General features: G+C 42.0%; 2 protein-coding genes across 10 annotated transcripts in view; one reads left to right on the plus strand and one right to left on the minus strand.

The window, feature by feature from the left end:
* The first annotated feature begins 11,863 nt into the window (after positions 1-11,863).
* LOC127581161 (general transcription factor IIE subunit 1-like) lies at positions 11,864-21,814 on the plus strand. 2 transcript variants are annotated; one of them, XM_052035221.1, is made up of 5 exons: positions 11,864-11,915; positions 14,142-14,594; positions 15,207-15,408; positions 16,236-16,450; positions 19,935-21,814. In XM_052035221.1, the coding sequence occupies exons 2-5, from the start codon at positions 14,147-14,149 to the stop codon at positions 20,300-20,302; spliced, it is 1,233 nt and encodes a 410-aa protein (XP_051891181.1). In that variant the 5' UTR covers positions 11,864-11,915; positions 14,142-14,146; the 3' UTR covers positions 20,303-21,814. The 2 variants fall into 2 exon arrangements, with proteins under 2 accessions (XP_051891181.1, XP_051891191.1); XM_052035231.1 differs by lacking the exon at positions 11,864-11,915 and adding an exon at positions 12,077-12,157 and having other exon boundaries at positions 19,935-20,684.
* A 48-nt stretch (positions 21,815-21,862) lies between these two features.
* pcm1 (pericentriolar material 1) overlaps positions 21,863-24,167 on the minus strand; it is a 71,622-nt gene continuing 69,317 nt past the window's right edge. For 7 of the 8 annotated variants that reach the window (XM_052035180.1, XM_052035190.1, XM_052035151.1 and 4 more), the window contains one exon: positions 21,863-23,865. In XM_052035180.1, the coding sequence (XP_051891140.1) occupies positions 23,840-23,865 (26 nt within the window). In that variant the 3' untranslated portion in view covers positions 21,863-23,839. The remainder of the gene's footprint in view (positions 23,866-24,167) is intronic. The other variant, XM_052035198.1, reaches the window with a different exon arrangement.

The following is a 24,167-nucleotide window of genomic DNA, read 5'->3' on the forward strand; positions in this document are numbered from 1 at the left end:
CCATGGGCACCCAGGGTTGTGTAACTAGCGCTGTGAAATCATTTAGCAATCTAAAAGCCATTTCTGGCCAGATCATCAAACATTTCCAGATCTTGCAGTGTTAATCCTTCTACAATGTTAGTAATGGAATTCCATAACATTAACCTTGCAACAGTGGGGGAAGAAGATAATTGCAAACCAGTCAATGCGGTGTATTTTGATTTATCAGAAGATGTTCAGTAAGGTGCTGCACACATTATTAGACAAAACTAGTGCATTCTGTAAGGGGTAACATGGTGCCATAGGTTGAGATTTGTGAATTGACAGAAAAATAGAGTTGATTTGGATCAGAGAACTGCATGTAACCTAGCCAAGTTTGCTGATGATTCAGTCAGGTGACAATGCACGGTGTGAGGAGGATCCAGAGGTACTGGGGGGATATAGACAGCTTAAGTGAATGAGCAAGGACATGCCAGATGGAATATAACATGGAAAGATGTGAGGTTATCGATTTTGATAGAAAAAATAGTAATGATTTTTTAAATGCTATGAGAATGAAAGATGTTGATATTCGTCGGGATTTAGGTTTCCTTGTGCACAGATTACAGAGTTAAATGCAGGTACGGCAAACAGGAAGGCAAGCAGCATGTTGGCCTTTATTGAAGGAGGATTTGTGTATCAGAGTAGAGATGTCTTGTTCAAATTACATAGGGCTCTGGAAGGTACATAAGGAATACTGTACACAGGCCTGGTATTTTGACCTAAAGAAGTACACACTTTCGATAAAGAGGGTGTTCCAGAGGTTCACCAGATTGGGGTGACAGGTTTGTCATATGAGGAAAGATTAAGCAGCCTGGGCCCATACCGTCAAAGGTTTAGAAGAATCAGATGCTCGCATTAAAATGTACAAAATTCTTACTGGGCTTAATAGGGTAGGTGTAGGAATTATCCCAGACTGGGAAATCCAGAACCAGAGCCACTGCCTCTAAATAAGGAGGTAGCCTTTCAGGACAGAGAAGAAATTTCCTCCCAGATGGTACTAAATCTCTGCACAAGAGCATTGTGGAGAACTGGTTGCTGAATATGTTCAGGACAGAGATCAATTGATTTTTGGTTGTGAAAGAAATTGAGGAATATGAGGTTAGTGCAGAAAAGTGACACAGAAATAAAAGATAAACTATGATCTTACTGAATGGCCACCTTTTATCTCATAAGAATCTGATCAGAATGTCATGTGACTTTGAAGTAATGGTGGTCTGATCTTCATCGCAGTGCTAGTGGTTGCTGGGAAGGAGGCTGAAGTTCAACCTTGATGAGCACGGACTAAAGTCTATGATGTGTACAACAGCCACACCGCTCTACCAATCAAGGTGGCAGGTGCCAAGGCAAACAGCAGAGATGTTACTACAGATTCACCAACCTGGACAAATAGGAAATACTCCAAAACAGTAATAAAGATGCTGGAAGGACTCGATAGGTCAGGCAGCATCCATGGGGAGGGAAACAGAACTGACATTTAAGGCCAGGGAACCTTCATCAGAACCAGAAAACTGACTAAATAAACGTGTTCTAAATTTGCAGAGAGGAGAGGGTGGAAAGAACAGAGGGATTGTCAGTGGTAGGGTGAAGAACAAAGTTATCAGGGTAACAATTAATCTTAAAAACCGGCAGGTAGATTTCTTATCCATTAAAATCGCTGGAGGTCAAACTGATTCTGATGAAAGGTCATCAATCTGCAATGCTAACTCTGTTTTCCTCCATACAGACGCTGCCTGACCTCTTGACTATTTCCAGCATTCTCTGATTTTGTTCGGAGTCCACCTTGGTGCAGGATCACAAGGATTCCCAAGCTGGGCAATTGCCCTGCCCCTGGTCTCCATGGGGTGAATTTAAATGGCATTCTGAAGTGAACAGATGTGGTGAGAGTTAATTAACTGAAGATGTTAAATGCAAAAGACATAACTTTAGTATGCTTCTTTCTTGTCAATACCACCAGTTTGGCACATTAGTTTCCCCACTTCTATTACTACTAATAAGGACGACTATGTATGTACATAGAGATCAGAATTTCAGAGTAGCTGGTCCTCCACGTAGTTCTGAGCTGTACATGCCATTCAAAACTCTGCCTTGGGCACTAATTAACAACTAATCAGCAAAACAAAGAATAGTTGACAGCTCACCAAGGGGATGCTTTTTAGAACAGAGTTTATAAGCACATCTGTTCACTTTGTTTTGTTCAATAATTAACTTGTTATTTTTTTACCTTTATTTAATTCATTGCAAATATGACAGGAAACTGTTTTCTTCCCTTATTAGTCTACAGAAGTGGCAAGGGAAATGACAGCTACAGATGTGTTACAAATATAATTGCAATTCAAAATTTAACTGAGACACAGTCCTGACAAATGGTCTTGATCCGAAACGTCAACTGTTTATTTCCCTCCATCTGATCTGCTGAGTTCCTTTACCATTTTATGTGTGTTGCTCACAGTTTAGCTGCTTGTGCTGAAGTGCAGCGTTAAACTTCTAAATCCTTCCTTGGGAAGTGAGATAGTGCCTCCTCCTGGAAGAAATGTAATCATGTAACTTTGGAGATTTGTTAGAATTTTGTGATCTAACTCGCAGAGCACACACAGAAGCAACGACTCTATCAGATCTCTATCCTGCTGCAAAGAGGCACTGAGTGGAGGGGAAAGCATTGTATATCATGCAGGAGAAATTGTTTCCTAATGAATGACCTGAGACACACTGTCAGTCTGACAATCTCAGTTAAAAGTTGGAGTGTGAGTTCTCATGGTAATAAATGAAAACTCTTTACTAACAGGTGACAAAAAAACCTTAGGAAGAATTGTTGTTTTGGACACAGTGAGGAATTAGTCCAAATTCTATTTGAAATTACATATTTTAAACCTCAGCCAAAAGATTGATAATCACAAATGTAGAACATGAAACACTTTTGATAATCAAAAGTAACATCTGTGAATCAGAATAATTGGAGAATGTAGTAGGAATATAATTTTCTTCCAATTATAAAGTACTTCTTAATGTATTTAAAAGTGGCAATCTAAGTTTCATTAATAGAACTGAAAAGGAGTTTATTAGCATAAATGTTAAGGTGCCCATTCCTCCACTATGGGAAAACTGATTCAGTTACTGTAAAACCCCTAAAAAAATTATCTTGAGCCCTCTCATTCGTTTTGCACTATTCAGTTTTTCAGTAAATTAACTACATTTTGATATGAAAAAAAAGCTTTTAAAGTACGTGTGCAAAAGTGTCTGTACCCCTCAGAAAATTTCAAGTGTTAGACAACAATTGGAATCTCATTTTATTTCAATCTGGGTGTGTGATCCACGTGGTTGTAAACTAATTCAGGAAAAGAACCATCCTTAGAGAAAAAGTGTGAAACCAGTGAGCTTGAGAAAGATGCCTGTTTTAAAAGAGGCATACATTCAAAGTGCTTCAGTAATTTCTTTTTCTCAAATAGTAATGAGCATTACAAATAAATTTCCAGGTAGCATATTGGAGGTTCATCTTTTAAATCACAGTGGCCAAAGAAAAACCTGCATTTCTATTGCAACTTTCATGACCACAGAACATTCCTAAGTGCTTTACAGTCATTGATGTACACTTGAAGTGCTGTTAATTAGGAAAATGAAGCAGCCAATTTGTGTAAAACAAAGATGAACAAATAGCCTTGATACAAATGACAATGTAATTTTGTTTTGATCGTATTGATTGAGGGAGAGAGTTGGGCAGGAAAACTCTGGATATCAAGAGATCTTTTGTATCAAACTGCAAGAGCAGACAAGACCTCTGATCTCATCATCCAGGACATGCCCTCTTCTTGTTATTACCATCAGGGAGGAGGTACAGGAGCCTGAAGACCCAAAATCAATGATTCAGGAACAGCTTCTTTCCCTCTGCCATCAGATTTCTGAACAATCCATGAACCTATGAACACTACCTCATTATTTCTCTTTTTGGCACTATTTATATACAGATGGTGCTGTTCCCATGTACTTGCTGCCTTTCTACTTCCAGATTTTTATGTCTTTGCATTATACTGCTGCCACAAAACAACAAATTTCACATCATATGTCAGTATAATAAATCTGATTCTGATCTCAAGGTGGTTTCCCTCTAGACTCACCCATCAGTGTGGAGAGCCTACTCAAGTCTTTGCAATGTGACTTGAACACAGAACATTCACGTTCAGAGGTGAGACCATCACATATTAGCAGAGGAGATTTTCCAGTACTGTGTAGGTCTAGAGAAGAAGATTGAATATACAATGACATTAATTCTGAATCCATACTTGCTATCCTTTTGGAAGCTTTTAGTTTTGACAATTTACAATCTTTATTCATCAAGATACTGTAGCCGTACGCGGTGCGTGGCAGAAAAGAAAACGCAGAAACACGGAGGCTGGACTGGAGCACACTTTACTGAATCAAACAAAGCGCGCACGCTCGCTAAAGTAACCAAGAGCCTCTCTGGCGGACGTGACATGTGATCCCTGCCAGAACACCCGCCCCGCGGTTAGTCTGCATCGCGCTCCCGTGCATGCGCCTGCGGCCGCCAATGGTGATTCAAGTCCTGCGGGTCCGGGCCGCTACACCGCGCCCCCCCCCCCCCGAATCGCCCATCGGGGGCGTGGGATCCCCAGTCTGTGTGTCCCCCTTGGGTGGCCTGCCCCGCTGGCGCAGTGAGGGCACCTTCACGGACTGTCCGATGTCCAAATGCACCGGTTTGAGGCGGTCCACTGTGAAGGTCTCCTCGCGGCCCCCCACCCCCACGACACACGTAGATCCATTGTGCTGGATCACCTTGAAGGGTCCTTCATACGGCCTCTGCAGAGGGGACTTGTGCATGCCCGTGCGAATGAAAACGTACTCACAGTCCCTGAGATCCCTAAGAACAAAAGACAGTGTAGTGCCATGTCTGGAGGTTGGAACCGATGCCAGGCTCCCCACCTTGTCCCGCAGCTTCATCAGAACTTTTGCTGGCGTCCCTGCTGGACCTTGGGCCTCCGGCATGAACTCGCCTGGGACCGTCAGGGGGTTGCCGTAAACCAACTCCGCCGAGGAGGTGCCCAGGTCCTCCTTAGGGGCCATGCAGATGCCCAGTAGAACCCAGGGAAGTTCATCTGCCCAGTTGGGCCCTCTGAGGCGCGCCATCAGGGCTGACTTGAGGTGCCTGTGGAAACGCTCGACCAAACCATTGGCCTATGGGTGGTACGCCATGGTGTGGTGTAAACGGGTGCCCAGGAGCTGTGCCAGTGCTGTCCACAACCCTGACGTGAACTGTGCCCCTCTGTCGGAGGTGATGTCCGCTGGAAGTCTGAACCTGGCAATCCAGTTTGCGATAAGCGTCCTGGCATAGGACTCCATGGATGTGTCCGCTAGTGGCACGGCCTCCGGCCATCCGGTGAACGTGTCAACCATGGTGAAGATATACCTGGCGCCCTGGGAGACGGGCAGGGGGCCGACGATATCCACGTGGATGTGCTGAAACCTGCCGAGCGTCAGTTGGAACTGTTGGAGGGGAGCCTTCATGTGCCACTGGACTTTGGGGGTCTGGCAATGTACGCAGGTCCTGGCCCAGTGTCCAACCTGCTTGCGCAGAACGTGCCAGACGAATTTGTCTGAGACCAATTTGATGGACGCCCGGATGGATTGGTGTGCCAGGCCGTGTAGCGTGTCAAACACCCGCCGCCTCCATGCTGTTGGTACCATGGGCCGAGGTCTGCCAGTCAACGTGTCGCACAGGAGCCGAACCGCTGTAGGGCTGAGGGGGACATCCTCCAGCCGGAGTCCCGAAACGATGGTGTGATAGGCCGGATCTCGGTGTCCGCTTGTAGTGCCTGCGCCAGTGCCGTGTAGTCGACCCCTAGGGCTGAGGTGGTCACTGAGTGGACGTGGAGACGAGACATTGTGTCGGCGACCACATTGTTCTTCCCCGTGATGTGGCAGATGTCGGTGGTAAACTCTGAGATAAACGAGCGGTGCCTCTGCTGCCGAGCCGACCATGGGTCCGATAGCTTTGCGAGGGTGAAGGTGAGGGGCTTGTGGTCCGTATACGCGGTGAAATCCCTTCCTTCGAGGAAATACCGGAAGTGCCAGATGGCTAGGTAGAGCACTAGCAACTCCCTGTCGAAAGCGCTGTACTTCATCTCCGGCAGTCGCAGGTGTCGGCTGAAAAAGGCGAGTGATCGTCACTGGCCCTCGACGAGCTGCTTCAGGACTCCACCAACCACCGTGTCAGAAGCGTCGACTGTGACCGCCGTGGGTACATCGACTCTCAGGTGTACTAGGAGGGCCACCTTCGCCAATGCCTCTTTGGTCTGCTCGAAGGCTTCCATGGACTCCGTGTCCCATTTCACCTCCTTGGCCTTGCTGGCCACCAGCACGAACTGGTGGTAGAAATTCACCATCCCCACGAACTCTTGCAGGCCCTTGACCGTGCTGGGTTTGGGAAACTGGCGGATGGCCTGAACTTTGTCTGGCAGAGGGACGGCTCCATGCTGGTTGACCCTGTGGCCCAAGAAGTCGATTTCCGGCAGCCTGAACTGGCACTTCGCTGGTTGATTGCCAGTCTGTGGTCACTCAGGCGCTGGCAGAGCTGGCGTAAATGTGCCACGTGCTCGCTGGCCACCAAGATAGGTCTAGGTAGATGAAGACGAAATCCAGGCCTCATCCAACCGAGTCCATTAGCTTCTGGAAAGTCTGAGCGGCGTTCTTGAGGCCGAAGGGCATCCTTAGGAATTCAAACAGCCCGAAAGGGGTGATGAGGGCTGTCTTGGGCACATCGTCGGGGTGCACGGGGATCTGATGATAACCTCGGACCAGGTCGATTTTTGAAAGATGGTCGCCCCGTGGAGGTTGGCCATGATGTCCTGGATGTGGGGCACCGGATATCTGTCGGCGGTTGTGGCGTCGTTAAGTCTCCTGTAGTCCCTGCAGGGCTTCCAACCTCCTGCGGACTTGGGCACCATGTGCCAGCGGTGATGCTCAAGGACTGTCTGAGTGGCGGATGATCCCCATCACCTCCATTTTCCGGAATTCCTCCTTGGCGAGGCAGAGCTTGTCGGGTGGGAGCCTACGGGCCCGGGCGTGCAGCAGTGGTCCTTGTGTGGGAATGTGGTGCTGTATGCCGTGCTTGGGACCGGTAGTGGAGAACTGTGGGGTGACGATGGAGGGGAAATCTGCCAGCACCCTGGCAAACTCGTCACCCGAGAGCATGACAGAGTCCAGGTGAAGGGCTGGGAACTGGGCTTCCCTGAGCTGGAAGGTGTGGAAAGTCTCTGCGTGGACCAAACACCGGCCTTTCAGGTCAACCAGAAGGCGGTTGGCCCGTAGGAAATCCGCCCCTAGTAATGGCCATGACACCGCTGCTATCGTGAAGGTCCAGGTAAAACAGCTGGGGCTGAAACGCAGCGGGATGGTACGCGAGCTGTACGTCCGGATGGTGGTGCCGTTCGTGGTGATGAGGTTGGGGCCTGGGGCCGCGGTATGGGTGTCCATGTTTGAGGGGGGAAGGACGCTGATCTCGGCCCTGGTGTCCACCAGGAAACATCGCCCGGAGTGTCGGTCCCAGAGGAACAGGAGGCTGTCGCGATGGCCAGCCGTCGAAGCCACTAGTGACGGCTGACCCCAGCATTTCCCGGGAAGGCACATGGTGGACAGCAGCGGTGCGTGTTTGACCCCCACCTCTGATGGTAAAAACACCATTGGTCCGAACCCTCATCTATGTCCCCCGTGGGTCTCGGCGGTTTCGGTTGTGGGGTCTTAGCCTTCGGCTGCACGGTCGTGGTTAGGCAGATGGAAGCCGCTCCCCGCTGCTTACTCTGCCACAAAATGTCCGCCCTGACCGCGAGGTTGTGCGGGTCGCTGAAATCACCCACGAGGAAGAGGCAAATGTCCTCTGGCAGTTGTTCGAGGAACAGCTGCTCGAAAAGGGGGCAGGGTTTATGGCCATCCATGAGTGCCAGCATGTCGTCCATCAGCTCAGATGGCTTGCGGTCGCCCAGGCTGTCCATGCGCAGGAGCCGCGCGGCTCGTTCACGGCGGGAGAGTCCGAGAGTGCGGAGGAGGAGTGCCTTGATTTTAACGTATCTGTCCTCCGTAGGTGGATGGTGCAGGAAGTCGATGATCCGTGCTGCCATGTCCTGGTCGAGCGCACTGACCATGTAGTAGTACCACGTGACGTCAGCTGTAATGCCTCTGATGCTGAACTGGGCATCAGCCTGCTCAAACCAAACATGGGGCTGAGCGGCCCAGAAAGTCGGGAGCTTGAGGGAGACTGCGTTGTGTGAGTCGTTGGGATTCATGTTGCGGGTTCCAGATGCCGTCTGGGAGTGTCGGGGTCACCAAATGTAGCCATACGCGGCGCGTGGCAGAAAAGAAAATGCAGAAACGCGGAGGCTGGACTGGAGCACACTTTACTGAATCAAACAAAGCGTGCACACTCGCTAAAGTAACCGAGAGCCTCTCCGGCGGACGTGACGTGCGGTCCCCGCCGGAAGGCCTGCCCCACGGTTAGTCTGCGTCATGCTCCCGCGCATGCGCCCGCCAATGGCGGTTCGAGTCCTGCAGGTCCAGGCCGCTACAATACGGTCATTTAGTTTTCAATCAGTGAAATGAAGCACTTCAACTCCAACTCCAGTCATTTCAACTCCAGTGAAATGAAGCACTTGGCAATAACCAGGCTTCGGAGGACCATTAAATGCACATTATGAAAGATAATTAAATTTGAATCCTTCAATCCATTATCACCTCTGGATTAATATCCATGGTAGTAAAATAATTCTCCATTATCTGTGACAAACCAATTGAACTTTGTTCTTCAGCCATACAATTCAGTTATAGATATGGGGATTTTTCCCTGAGAAGGTGTGGTAGACTGCCTTCTTAAACCTGCTGCAGTCTATGGGGTGAAGGTACCACCAAGTGCTATTGGATAGGATTTAGACCCATCAACAATGAAAAATTGGCAATAGATATCCAAATCCAGACAGTGTGTGATTTGAAGGGAACATGCAGATGGCACTGTTCCCATGTACTTGCTGCCTTTCTACTTCCAGGTAATAGAGGCTGTGGGTTTAGGAGATGTTATTGGGGTAGACCAGATAACTTTATTAAATAATACACTGCTATAATACTGCGTGCAAATTCCTTTAGTCTCTGTGGAACCAGCCACTAATCCTTTTGAACAGGTCAACTAGAGAGCCAACAAGGTAAGAGTCAAACACTGCACTGTAAATATTGCTCTGTCTTGCTGGAACTCAAACTGTGGCAACTCAATTTATTGCAATGTGGCACTTCCTTTGTGTGGGTGTGATGGGTTGTGTAAGAGGCATTCCTTTTTTCCTCATTCCTTTTACCCAAAGTTTTGCAAAAGATTCCTAAGGTTTCTTTCTAAATAATGAGCTATAGATTTATTACAATGGATAAACTATTGAATACGTTTTGATTCCAAGTAAGTAAAGCATTAATGAACAATGTGAATCAGATGTAAAACAGCTTTAATCAAGTCAACAATTAGGAATTCTTGAATGATTATTGCTTAGTTTTCTTGGAATTACAGTTTCAATGTTACTTTCAGAACTATACTCTTTAATAGAAGAAACCTCATTGCAATTTGATGTGGCCATCAGAAGATAACCTTCTTCACCCAAAAGAGGTTGATTGTTGTTCTTGCATGGTTGACTTCTTAGATATTGCATTTCCCCAATATATGAATTGCAGAAACTTCTTTATTTATATGTAAATAGCCCATTCTTTGCTGCATATTCTTAAAGTGAATTAAAGTAATTATGCATCGAACAAGATATAATTCAATCTCATAGACAAGTTTCAACTTGTCCTACTGCATTCTTACTTCATAAATACACCGTACATAGCACAATAGAAGTACTAAAGTGAATACATAAGCATTAATCTGAATTACAGCTGCAAAAGTCTTAGCATTTAGCAAAGTGAAAGCTGGTTTTGATGATGAATAACTTGCCCTCTATTAATAAATGTCAGCCAACCCAGCTAGTTACCTTGGCTACCAGTTCTTAGACTAACTTCAGTTTTGTTCCCATTTCCCATCCCTTGATAGTAAATTCAATCATAATTTATTTGTGATGCTTATTGCTCTTGAGAAGGCCGTGGCGAGTTGCCTTCTTGAACTGCTGTAGTCTTTCTGGAGGAGGTGCTTCTATGGCTTTCTGGGGTAGGAGGTTCCAGGATTTTAATAGAATGATGGTGTATTTTCAAGTCAGGAGAGTATACAACTCAGAGGGGAGCTGTATGATCCTGTTGGCCTTATAGATGTACATTTCATAAATGGTGCACACTGCAGACACAGTGATCCAGTGTGGAAAGAGTGTGTGTTCAGAGCGCAGGATTGGGTGCAAATCAAGTCAGCTGCCTTGTCCCGGATGGTGTCAAGTTTCTCAAATGCTATTGCAGTTGTACTTATCCAGGAAACTGAAGAATATTCACCACATATTAATATAAATTCTTTGGTGAACAAAGAACTGAGTTGCAGCAGTACAAAGGCTGTTGGCATCCAATTATCAGAACCAAACTACATCACCGTGTGGGTTGTAAAGTGGGGACACAAGAGACTGCAGATACTGGAATCTGGAGCAACAAACAATCTGCTGGAGGAACTCAGTGGGTTGAGTAGAATCTGTGGGGAGGAAAGGAATTGTCTACATTCAGCATCAAAACCCTGCATCAGGACTGGTACAACGTTTCAACCTAGAATGTCAACAGTTCCTTTACCACTACCCCTCCCCTCCCCTCCCCTCCCTCCACAGATGCTAAGTTCCTCCAGCAGATTGTTTGTTGTCCACCATAAGAGCTCCTTAAGGCATTGGTCGTCACCCGAACTATCATCAGGTGCTTCATCAATGGCCTTCCATCAGGAGATCAGAACTGGGGATATTTGCTTACAATTGCACAGTTTTCAATTCTATTCCAACTCCGTAGATATGGAAACAGTTCATGCCTGTAGCCTGCACAACATTCAGATGTGAGCTACAACCAACAAGTACCATTCACATCATACAAGTGTCGGGCATCAAGATAAAGTCTAATCACCTCCTTCGAATTTTGATGATATTACTTTTGCCAAATCCTGTATGGTCCTGTAGTTACAACAGTTTGTCAGAGGTTGGGTATCCAGCCATTAATAACTCACCATCTGATATCCCAAAGCCTTCCCACCATCCACAAGTAAGGATGTGATGAAACAATCTTCACTTGTCAGCACAGATGTAGCTCCAACATCTCATAGGAAATTTGACACCACAAAGGGCGATGCAAACCCAGTTGACTGGCATCCATCCACTATTCTAAGTATTTACTTCCTTCACCTCCAACACACAGTGAGTCAGTGCGTACCACCTACAAGATAGTCTGCAGCAACACACCAAAGTTTCTTTGACTGCACCTCCCAAACTGGTGTCACCTGGAAGGTCAATGGCAGTAGGCACATAGGAACACATTCATCATCCTTCTGGGTCTAAATCCTGGAACTCCACAGGTAACAGCACTGCAGGAGAGCTTTCATCACAATAAATCATAGTCACAGAGCTATACCACACAGAAACAGGCCCTTCAGCCCAACTCGTCCATGCAGACCAAGACATCTCTCCAAGCTAGTCCCATTTGCCTACATTTGGCCCATATCCAAATGGAGCAATTGGGCCAAGTACAGCAGTTCAGGATAGTGTCCAACTGAAACCTTCACACCTTTCTGCACTTAATTATACAATTTAATTGACCTGATTATCTCCTAATTCTTTTCACTTGTACTTCAATCCTCCCTTCTTGACCAGCTGCTTACTTCAGATCAGTTGGTCAGCAGTGATAATTTCTGGTAAGTTTTTTTTAATCCATGTTGCTGGTGTTTGTGTCTAATATCTGCTAAACTACATGATGTGAGTTTTAGATGACATAGGCTTGTATTATTTACCAGACTTTCTGTGTGGTATCCTTTTGTTTTAATTGGCTTTTCCTTTCTATACCTTGATATTTTTCTTAGTTTTGTTTCGAGCTTCTTCTTTGTTATTTAAGGTTCTCCTAGTATGGTTTCTTAATCCTTTGAGTTACTGAAACAAAGTTGTTATTTAAAGAAATAAGTATAACTCTACGAGATGGGTTTTAACATACCATACTGAAGGTAAGTATTTGATGCCTTCTCATTTAGTTAACTAAATGAGAAATCAAACCTGATGCTTAAATCTACTTTAGAGTTGAAAAACCTTCGGTTGTTTTCACATGTATGTATTTGAAAGACATTTAAACATGACTATTTTATTGCTCCTGTTGATCTCCCTTTAGAAGAGTTTAATGTTTTTTTTCAGGGTATCACAGTTGTCTATATTGAGTGGATGTTTGTTGTAGTGTTGAAATTGACATGAAGGCTAGCTTCCCAATTGATCAGTTGTATGAATGTTACTTTCCCACACAGCTACTGACTAGTTAACCTTTGGTGGCTGCAAGGTCACAGTTTGAATTAAAATGTTATTAAATTGGTCTTGCTATTGAAGTAGATTGAATGCACTCTCTTCCTTCAAACTACCTTGCCAAAGCTTCATAAAATGAAATAAAGAAACAATTCTTACTGTGATTTGGATCCACACATTCCATCCTGGCAGTGTCCCCTTGTGCGGCTGAGCGGGGTAAGGAATTAATTTTCCCAGAATATTACAAATCACTGGACCTTGATTGTGATGAGCTACACCAAAAGAAACTTAAATAATTTGAAAGCTTTTTTTATCCCCAGGAAACAAAGTGGAGAAGAAACTTCCAGAAAGCATCTTTCATTCAAACTACAGTTGCAAATTGACAATTTATTTGTGCCCTTTTGACCCAGTGTGATGTTAAAATACACCAGGCTTTTGAAAATTCATCAGTGAGCAGCAGATGGTTAATGATCCAGATTTTGTGCTAATAATGATGAAATTAGACAATTTGCACTCTGCAAAACTGGCAGCATCTTTGGGATTTCTACACATGCACAGTTTAATGTAGACATCTTGCAGTTGTTAATAGTTGCAGTTTTCTGTAATTGATCAAAATCACCTGAATATGTTAATACAAGCTACTGCTAATGTAAATTTCACTGAAATTTTCTGCTTGATTACATATGTGAACTTCTAATGGTAAACTGAGCCATCATTAACTGTTTAATAGACTATTTCATTCTTTTAAAAAAAACACTAAATATGTCCTTTATCTCTATTACACATCAAAATAGGAATTTTGAAATACTTTTTAAAAGTTTACTCCATTTTTCAACTACCACCATAATATGAATGTTCCAAACTTGGCATCATACATAATGCTTTTTTAAAAAAAAACAAATCATTTGTTTTTTCATTTGTGTATGTTGCCTGCAAGTGTTCCTTATTGTGATTGACTGCTTAGCCACCTTTATTAACATCATAGCTGCTTGCTGCAGAAATTGTTACATTTTTGTGGGAGGTGTCTGTGATGCGATAAAGTTGGTACCTAAAATCATTTAACTATTAATGCTGATTCAAATTCTGGGCTACTGTGTTTCAGTTGGGATTGATAAGCTGTATATATGATACAATATCTTTATTAGTCACATGTACATTGTGAAATGGGTCTTTTTGCATTACTGAGAATGTGCTGGGGGCAGCCCGCAAGTGTCACCGCTCTTCTGGTGCCCACATAACATGCCCACAACTCCTGATCTGTATGTCTTTTTGGAATGTGGGAGGAAACTGGAGCACCTGGAGGAAACCCATGCAGGCAATGGGGAGAGCATACAAATTCCTTACAGATAGTGGCCGGAATTGAACCTGTGTCGCTCGTGCCCCAATAGCGTTGCGCTAACTACTACACTACCATGCTTGGCCCAGTTAAAATGCAGACTCTAATATTGAAATAGCTAGTTGTCATTACAACTGCTGTTGCTGGTTAATTTAAAATAGCTCTCTCAGAACGGGTTCATCACTATAGATTGTCAATGAGCCAGAGGAAAATTTGTTTCCTGCATTTAGTTTACTTATTGCCAGATTATTAAAAGACAATACAGGGCATTTGTCTATCTATGCCTTCACAGGATTACTTTCAGCTAATCAAATTCATATTAATTTTTAAAAGCTTCTTTTTCTTTTCTGATTTGGTGGAAGGTACAATGGGAGACCAAAAAGTGATAACTGAAATTCCTGCAGCTTTAAAACGTTTGGCAAAATACATAGTGCGTGGATTCTATGGGGTGGAATATTTCCTCACCCTAGACATTCTTGTTCGCTACCCCTGTGTGAAGGAGGATGATCTGCAACAACTGCTGAAGTTTGAGAAGAAGCAGCTCCGAGCTGTCCTCAACACACTGAAAGCTGACAAGTTTATTAAGAGCCGCATTAGAGTTGAAACAAGTCCTGACGGGAAGAGTTCCAGACACAATTATTATCACATCAACTATAAGCTACTAGTGGATGTGGTGAAATACAAGCTGGACATCATGCGCAGAAAAATTGAAACTGATGAGAGAAATTCCACAACAAGATCTTCTTTTAAATGTCCAGTTTGTTTCAGTACATTTAGTGATTTGGAAGTCAATCACTTGTTTGATCCTTGCACAGGTAAGGTATACTCTAAAGCTTTCATGAGGAGCCCAAATTTCACTCATTCCTTGCTTTGGGTATAAATATATGGTTTTGCTGCTAACCTACAGACTTAAATAACTAACATTACACTGTCTGACTCCTTTGCTTGCACGATTTAAATGTAATGTAGTAACTTTGCCAATTCCCGTGAAAGCAATAGGATAACTTGGTAAGAATCTCTGTGCTGACACGGTCAAAGCAGAAATACACGAGGAAAGAATCTGATGTTGAGGCAATTCCTGTTTCCTTTACTACTTGCTTAATTTCTGGACACCACTGGGCCAATCCCGTTTAATGCTTTCTGGTGAAGATGGTGAGTATTTACGCAAGGCCACAGTGTTTCTGTTGTATGCTGAAATAATAGGGGACCAGGAGAAGCAAGGCCACTGGAAAGGTTCCTGAAGCATGCATCACTATTAACGTTGCTGTTTCTGCAAGATCCTGATAAAACACATTGCTCTGAATGCTGTAATTAGTGGTGGGGCTGTAGAGAATAAACAGAAGAACAATGGACTGAATGGCCTTTCCATGCTGTATAATGTAACTGTTCTGCAGTCATTCTTCTGCTATTCCCATAAAAATCTACAGGTAATTTTAACTGTACTTACTGTCACGCTGAAGTAGAAGAAGATGCCTCTGCAATACCAAAACGGGATGCTCGAACTCTTCTGGCAACTTTTAATGAGCAGGTCGAACCAATTTATGCACTTTTGCATGAAACTGAAGATGTTGCTCTACCACATGAACTTCTGGAACCACAACCAACTGAGATTCCAGAACTGGCACTTAGGTAATGTATGTCTGATAAATGCAAAGCTGAAACTCTCTTAACCTTTTCTATTATGTTTTCTGTTCTCTGCCACAATACTCTTGATTACACTTCAATATTTTCTGGTAGAGGATAAGTGAGATTTGTAAGCAATCCCTACCTGAATCCATTTGGAATGGCAACACTTTAATCTCCCTGTTAACCCTAAGTAAGTTGCATGTGCTTCCAAAGTAGCTTAAATCATTTATGTAGGGACCAGATCATAGCTAAACATTGCAAGAACATTCATGGACAGGTTTTAATGTTGCTGATCCAAAATGACACTTCCATGATTTTCAATGTCCTTATTTAAAAGCAGTCAAAAGAAAAGGCCTCCTTATTGATGGATACATTTTTGAGATATTTCCATCCAGTATTGTACACGCCTAGGATAAATGCAAAGAGGCCCTCGTAACTAAGATGCAGATGCATTTCTAGACTGGATGGTTGTGGGAGTAATTCCTTGTGACAGCACCATAAATGGGACATCGAAAAGCTTGAGACTGCTCTGTTGTTCAATATGACTGTGGCTGATCTTTAACTCCACTCCACTACTGTCTGTTCCCCACAAGCCTTGACTCCCTAACTAATGCCTGAATTTAATGATTTATTTGTTGGTGTATGTCAGCTATTTTAAGCTATCAGGAACAACAGCTTACTTTCCAGGGAAGTACAAGTGTAACTTGTATACACTTTATTGCAATCTAGGTATGTAAAGACTTTGACCAATTATATCAGTAGATAATTAGTAAAAGGAACACAACACTTGAATAATTGCAGCTTTTGTTATGATTGCATTTTTCCCTCAGTCAGGGGCAGAAGACAGAATGTCCTGCAAGTTATGCTCATCCAGAAAGATGGTCAAACAAAACCACTTACGGTGACCTCTATGAACAAAATATCACGGTAAATGTCCAAGGATCTGAAGCCAAAACCAAGAAAAAGCCCATTAAATCCCAGCCCATCTGGATGACCACAAGTACTGTTGAAGGAACAGGTTTGGGTATGACGGAAAGTTCAGTTGGTAAGTCCATTCTGCATTTTTCACAACACGTACAATTTGAGAATACAACCAAAAAAGTCACACCCTGGAGCTTTGGGAATTATTTGAAAATGTAGTCTAACCTTTTTAGCAGCTGTTATTTTAAAAAAAAGACAACACATAAACTTATATCTATCAACAATGTCTTCAAAGGATTGTAGGTACTGTGCAAAAAGAAATCCTAGGCCCAAGCAACTAAAGGGGTATAATATTAATTGCTTCCTAATTTAGCATTTGTAACTCAGATGTGCCTATCTAAAAGCCACCCACTACCACCCTAGGAGGACGTTCCAGGCATCTACCACTCTCTGCTGTGGAAAAAAATTCTGACTGTCTACCCTATCCATGTCTCTCATAATTTTATAAACTTCTAGCAGGTCTCCCCTCAGCCTCTGAAATGGGGGAACAAATGGTGGCACAGTGGTGCAGTCATTCTGAGATATCCTGGGAAGGGGCCACACTAATCTTGTATTGGGAAATGAGCTTGGGCAGATGATCAGAGTTTCAGTGGAAGAGTAGTTTGGGAACAGAAATCATAACTCTAGGTTTTCAGATAGTTATGAGTAAGGTTAAGACTGAATCTCTGGATGGGGTGGGGAAGATCTAAATTGGGGAAAGGCTAATTACAACAGTATTAGCAGGAGCTGGGGAGAGTAGATTGGCACCAGCTGTTCTTTGGTAAGTCCATATCTGACATGTGAGAGTCAGTTAAAGGCCAGCTGGTCAGAATTCAGGACTAACATCTTCCTGTGAAGCACAAAGATGAGGATGGCAAGGCTCGAGATGATGAGAGGTTGGAAAATTTAGTCGAAGAGAAAAATAAAGCATATGTATGGTTTAGGAAGCTAAAATTGGATGGGGCCTTTGAGGAATATAGATGGAGGAGAGAATTTAAACGGAATCAGGACTAAAAGAGGCCATGAAAAGTCCTTGGATTAAAGACAGTCCCAAGGCATTTTATGTATGTACTTGGAAAAACAAGATGGCAACTAGAGAGGGTTGGGCCACTCAAGGACAAAAGAGGGAATTTATGCCTGGAGCCAGAGGAAGTAGGGAAGGTACTAAACAAGTATTTTGCATCACTATTCACCAAGGAGAATGACATGGAGGTTAGAGAGATCAGGAAGGGTTATGCTGACATTCCAGGGCAGCTTGTTATCAAGGAGGAGGAAATGTTGGGTCTCATGGAGAGCATTAAAATGAATAAGTCCCCAGGGCCAGATGGAATTTATCCCAGATTATTGAGAGGAGCAAGATGGGAGATTGCTGGGGCCTTGTCCTCTTTAGCTACAGGTGAGGTCCCAGAGGACTGGATAACAGCCAATATTGCTCCTCTGCTTAAGAAGGGCAGTAGAAACAAACCAGGAAATCATAGGCTAGTGAGCCTTGCATCAAGTGGCAGGGAAATTATTGGAGAAGATTCTTGGGGATCAGATCTACTCTCATTTGGGGAAAAACATAGCTTATTAATCAGCAAAGCTTTGTGTAGAGAAGGTTGTGCTATATAAACGATTGAGTTTTTAGAGGTGACGAAGATGGTTGACGAGGATAGGGCACTGGATGTTGTATACATGATTTCAGAGTTGTACAGAACAGAAACAAGCCCTTTGCCCCAATGGATGCATGCCAAGATTCCCATCGAAGCTAGTCCCATTTGCTTGTGTTTTGTATATATCCCTCTAAACCTTTTCCTATCCACGTGCCTGTCCAAGTGCCTCTTAAATATTATAAATGGACTTGCCTCACTATTTGCTCTGGTAGCTCATTCCATACATGCATCACCCTCCAGGAGGAAAAAGTTGCCCCTTGGGTTCCTATTAACTCTTTCCCCTTTCACCCTAAACCTATGGCCTTAAGTTCTTGATTTCCCCAATGCTGGGAAAAAGACAGGGTCAATGCACAATATGTGCCCCTCAGGATTTTGTACACCTCCTATACGATCATCCCTCATTCTCCTGTGCTCCAATGGAAAATGAGGTTCCAACCTCTCCATAAACTGTCCCTCAAGTCCTGGCAACATCTTTGTAAATCTCCACTGCACTCTTTCCAGTTTAGTGCATCTTTTGTCTAGCAGGGTGACTAAAATTGAACATAATATTCCAAATGTGGCCTCACCATCTCGTACAACTGTAACACAAAATCCCAACTTCTATACTCAATACCCTGACTGAGGAAGGCCAGTGTGCCAAAAGCCACCTTCACCACCCTGTCATGTTGCAACTGTATAAAACTTTGTTTAGGCTACAGTTGGAGCATTGTGTGCAGTTTTGGTTGCCACATTACAGGAAGGGTTTGGAGAGGGTTCAGAAGATGTTCATCAGGATGTTGTCTGGATTAGAAATCTCTCAAAGGAGGTTGGACAAACTTGGATTGTTTTCACTGGAGTGTTGGACAGGATATACAAGAGTTATTTATTAGTCACATGTACATCAAACTACAGTGAAATGCATCTTTGCGTTACTGAGAATGTGCTGGGGGAAGCCAAGTGTTGCCACTTGTCCAGTGCCAACATGGCATGCCCACAGCTCCTAAACTTCACATCTTTGGAATGCGAGAAGAACCCCACGTAGACACTGGAGAACATACAAACTCCTTACAGACAATGGTGGAATTGAACATGGGTTTGCTGGCACTGGCATGGGTTTGGGAGAGAGGGGAAATATTCAAAGGAGATTTACTAAGGCAAGCTTTTTAAACAGTGGTAGATGCCTGGAACACACTGCTTGGGAAAGTGGTGGAAGCAGATATGACAGCAATATTTAAAAGGCATTTAGACAGGCACATGAGGAGGCAAGGAATGCAGGCTATAGACCATGTGCAGGCTGATGGGATTAGTTTAAACTGGCAACCATTGTGGGCTGAAGTTCCTGTGCTCTGTTTTGTTTTATCCATATTTCCAACAGCAATATGCAAACCAACTAGTATTGCATCATTTCAAGAGGACACAATGAGAATCAGAAAATAAGGTTTTAGCTTTGCAGACCAAATATTTAACAGGATAGCATTCCCATTTCAAGATCAAGTAGTCAGAGTAACATAGCCTAGTAGCAGTAAGATGCTTGTTTAGACTACATAAGTGGAATGACCCATGAGCACTCTTTTACTTGGGTGAAACTTCTTCCATTTCCTACATTCTATTTTTCCTTATTGGCAAATGAATGAGTCTTTTAACATGCAATGGTTTTGTTTACTGCTAGCTTCCCTCCCATGTCCAGCTCCAAACAAAATTAATCTATACTAGTTGATTTAAAAATGCTAGATCTGCCTTTGAGACTAATAGTTAACTTTTTAACCCCCACTTGTTTTCTCCCAAAGGAAAGCCAGGCATTATGTGACCAGTTTTTTTTTATGATCAATTTTTGCTGGTGGGTAGGGAAAGGATAAAATCAAGGTTATTAAGAATGTGCACATGACTTGTGTGAAATATTTGAGATTGACAAGTCAAATTCACTTTGACATATTTTAGAACATGCCAAAACTCTTGATGAAGATACAACTTCAAAGAGCAAGACTCTCAATTGCGAAGTAATAAAAACACTTATGATTCATGAGAAAAGAGCAGCAACTGGAACAACCTTCACTTCAAATGCCAATCCGAGTGAACCAGATAGTGACACCAGTGAATCTGAAGAAGAGTTCAATACAAAAGTCGCACAACCAGAACTTCAGGAAGATGAATCTGAGCTGGAGAAACCTACAGTTATGGTTGCTGGAAAACCATATCTCTATAGTGAAGTTAGTCAACGGCCTGAATTGGTATCTTTGATGACTGAAGAAGAGCAGGAGAGCTATATTAGTACTTGCCAAGAAATGTTCCATTTAATGTATGATTAAACTCTAGTATTTAAATTTCATTTGTAATGTGCATTTGTTTTCACAAGTTTGCACTAATCTGATGGGAGATTTAAAAAGTAACTTATAGGCAAATCAGCTTTTCAGTAAGTACTGAAATTTCATTGGACTCTAATACTAAACCACTTGCCATAGTGGAAAAACTGAAGCTGTTGAAGTGTCAAGATTACTAACTGAAGAAACCTCTCATTGTTCCTTTTATTAATGCTAAAATGATGCTTTAAAATCAAGTTGTCAGTGAATCCAAGAATAACTTTATCTACTTTAACATTTGTTCTTGGTACACCTGAGCTTAAGGGTTTGTCTGTTTCATGTAGGTTAATCTTATGGGTTTCCTGAAGTTGTTAAATTTTACCAAGCCCCATGTTTTCTTGGTAGAAGCTCAATGTTTACTCTTTTTGCAATCTATTTGAAATTTCTAATCAATACTAATCATTGTAGAGAAAGAATACAACCTCACAAACCTCAAATGACTAGTACCTACATCTTTTGTGGAAATCATTAACTTTTCCACTTTTGCCATTACCTTTGTTAAACTAATTCGAGAGGTAACTTTGTCCTACAATCTTTAATTTTCCAACAGTTGCCTTAAGGTTCCACTGACCTTGTCTACACCAATTTCCTGTTGATAGTTCCAACAGCTATTCACCTGCAGTGCTCTAGACTTAAAGTAGTCTTAAGTAGGTTAAAGTTGTGAAGAAACTGTAAAGCAGCATGTACAGGGTTAAGTAAATGGGCTAAAATCTGGCTATTGAAATGTAATTTTTAGGGGCTGGGCCAAGAACACACTTTCAGCTTGTGGTTGGGAACTAAGACCAGAGGGTGCAATTTCAGAATAAGGTGGCACCAAGGAGGAACTCTTCACCAGAGAAGCCTGTGGAAGCTGTTGTTAAATATATTCAAGGCAAAGATAGTTTTGGACTTGAGCCAAGAATAATAGGGAGAAAGGCACAAAATGGAGCTGTGTAAGATCAGTTCACACTGATCTTGGTGCTTGGCAGAGAATGCTCAAGGGACCACATGACCTACTTCTGGTTCTTATGAGCACATTATAATGCTGTTATTTAATTAGCACTGTTTGTCCTCTCTACTACACTGGATACACAAAACAAGTTAATATTGAGAGATATTAGGGCTTATGTTTCTGCTGCTTTTATTGTGAAGTGCTCTTGTAGAATATTTTGAACTTCCAGCAGGAAGTAATGAACCAACATTCATGTCCTCTGCCAGGCCAAAAGCATGCCACACAACACAGGTTTGATCACAACCAATCAATTCCAATAGCAGGCCCTTATAATCGACATATTAGAACAAGATTCCTTTACTCCGGGCACACCCACCACATCTTAAATCAACATTATTATAGTTACACTATTTCTGGTAGGAATTATAGGAGCCTAGATGCAGCACTGCATTCTTTAAAAGGATTGTACACTCGAATCAATTTTCTGATGTAACAGTACTGATAATCTCACTCAACATTGACAAACACAAATGAAGTGTTCTTTTATTTTGAAATTGCATAGTAAACATTTTAAAATTGTACATTAAAAATGCAGATTAAGTACACAACACAGCAACATGCCTGTCAAAACAATTAAATTAAAATTAAATGCAAAACACAAACATTAAGACAAAACTGCAATGCACTGAAATAGGGCTGAGCATATCTAATTCTACAAAAACATTTTGTGCTGCCACTAGCAGAAATAGTGCATCTATTCTAAATTTATAGTGTCAAAAACAAAATGTCTTTATCCAATTTCATGTGAATTTGTTTACTGCAAGAGTTACTCCTGATCACCCTCAGGCAGTGCTCACAGAATTAAAAGCAAATCAACTCCAACTTGAGTGTAGTTTAGCATGCTGTAGACACTAACATTTTGTTTGCCATTTTCACCATAGCAAGCATTATTTTGTTTTAGAAAAATTCAAGGATGATTGTGAATGTGGAATAAAATGTAATTTCTAAGAAACTGTAATTATTTTCAGCTATATTTTGTTTTTTTCCCCCCAGTGCATCAGAGAGAACAATTCCATTTATTTAAATTACATTCAAGATACACTGCACAACAGACCTGGTAAGTTTATGAACACAATGCTTTAAACTGAAATTAATTCATATTTTATTACAACCTCTGAGATAAATACATCTTGAAAGGGTGCATGTTATCAAGGCATGAGCTTCTTTAAATGACTTAAGAACTGAGAAAGCACTTATCAACAATGCAAACATATAAAATGCATCTTTGTTAGTTATTAGCCTTTGTGGTATATTGAAATATAAAGAGAAATTTGTTTACATGTGACTTTTAATGAAAAATAATACAAATCTGTTTAAAATTGCTTGAAATACTGGTTACCATCTGAACTTAGCTTTCCAATGATGCCAACTATGTAACTGCAGAACTAAAATTTGGCTTTGGACAAAACAACCTTTGGCATTAATGTTCTAGGAAAGCTTAAATTCAGTTGAGTGATCATAGATGAATCTCACCTGCTTAGGATCTGCAAAAAAAGAGTCCACTGACTGAGGTGAGAATTTCAAGCAAATGCCAGTACAAGAATGGGAAATCAGTTTTCTTAGTTCCATTTAATATCAATCTTGGTGTCTGTACATAATTTATTTTTATACTAGAAAATGAAAGCCAAAAACAAACCATAGGTCTAAATAAAATCAGTAATTTGATGTCTGAGATCAATTTACCTACAACATCTGCAAGCTCTAGGGATTTCTAATTTGCAATAGAGTTGTCATAAGCAACTTGCATAATCTATTTTCCAATGACATGTACCAAATTTACAGGTAAAAAAGTAGACAGATAATGAATATTAGTCTAGAGGAATTTAGCTACAACAGATGAATCAGGTAGATTTAAAATATCATTTTCAATGTCAAAACTCCATTCAGTGTTTTGACCAATCTAAGCAGAAGGGAATGTGCTTGCTTAGGAGATGGGCCTCAAGTTTGAAGACAGCAGAGTTCTAACAAACTGCATAGGATGTCCAAATCAAAACAATTTGCATATATGGTACAGAGTCACAAAAAATTACTCCACCTTGAACAAGCACAATTAAACCTTATTTTAAATAGGCTGATGGTTGATATAGTACTATGATAAGGGTCAAACAGAATTACAGTTTAGGTAAATCATAATGATAAGTCTCAGAAGGTAGTGATGTACTTGTTAGTGACAAAACAGTAGTACTGGAATCAGAACCTCTCATTATAAAAGTGGATACATTTCAGTATAAAACAGAATTACACGGTGTCATTAAAAATTGAAAAATCAGACTATAGCCAATTCAGAGATAAAAGTATTTAAGTTACTGTGATGTACTGCAGCTATACTAAATATGGACCAAAAATTCCAGGTCAGACTTGACCAATTTAAAATGGACAACAATTCTACTGAAAGGCTACTTGAATAAAATAAATTTAGCAATTAACAGGAATAAAATTTCATTAACTTATTCCTAACAAAAACGAGATAGTGATGAACATCAGTAATTTGCCATTCATGCACTTCGGGCTCCACCATTTTCTATAACAAAGAGAGTAAAAAGTAAATATTACTGACATTGTACGAATCATCAAGGCTAATAAAAATGGAGCTAAACACCCATCATGTTTAATTACTGAATTTAGTCACAATTTTCCTCACCACCACTAAACCCCTCCAATACAAAGTGCATATGTGTAACAGTAGTATAATTCAAAGCTGAAGGAATAGCCTGGGGTATTATGGGTCCTAATGAGCTCTAGGTTAAACTGCAGTGGAAGCCTCAGTGAAACACAGTGAACCAATCCATGGCCCAAGCTACTTTTCACAATCCATGACAAAAC

Source organism: Pristis pectinata, chromosome 2 (assembly GCF_009764475.1).
Source record: "Pristis pectinata isolate sPriPec2 chromosome 2, sPriPec2.1.pri, whole genome shotgun sequence".
Classification (NCBI taxonomy): Eukaryota; Metazoa; Chordata; class Chondrichthyes; order Rhinopristiformes; family Pristidae; genus Pristis; species Pristis pectinata.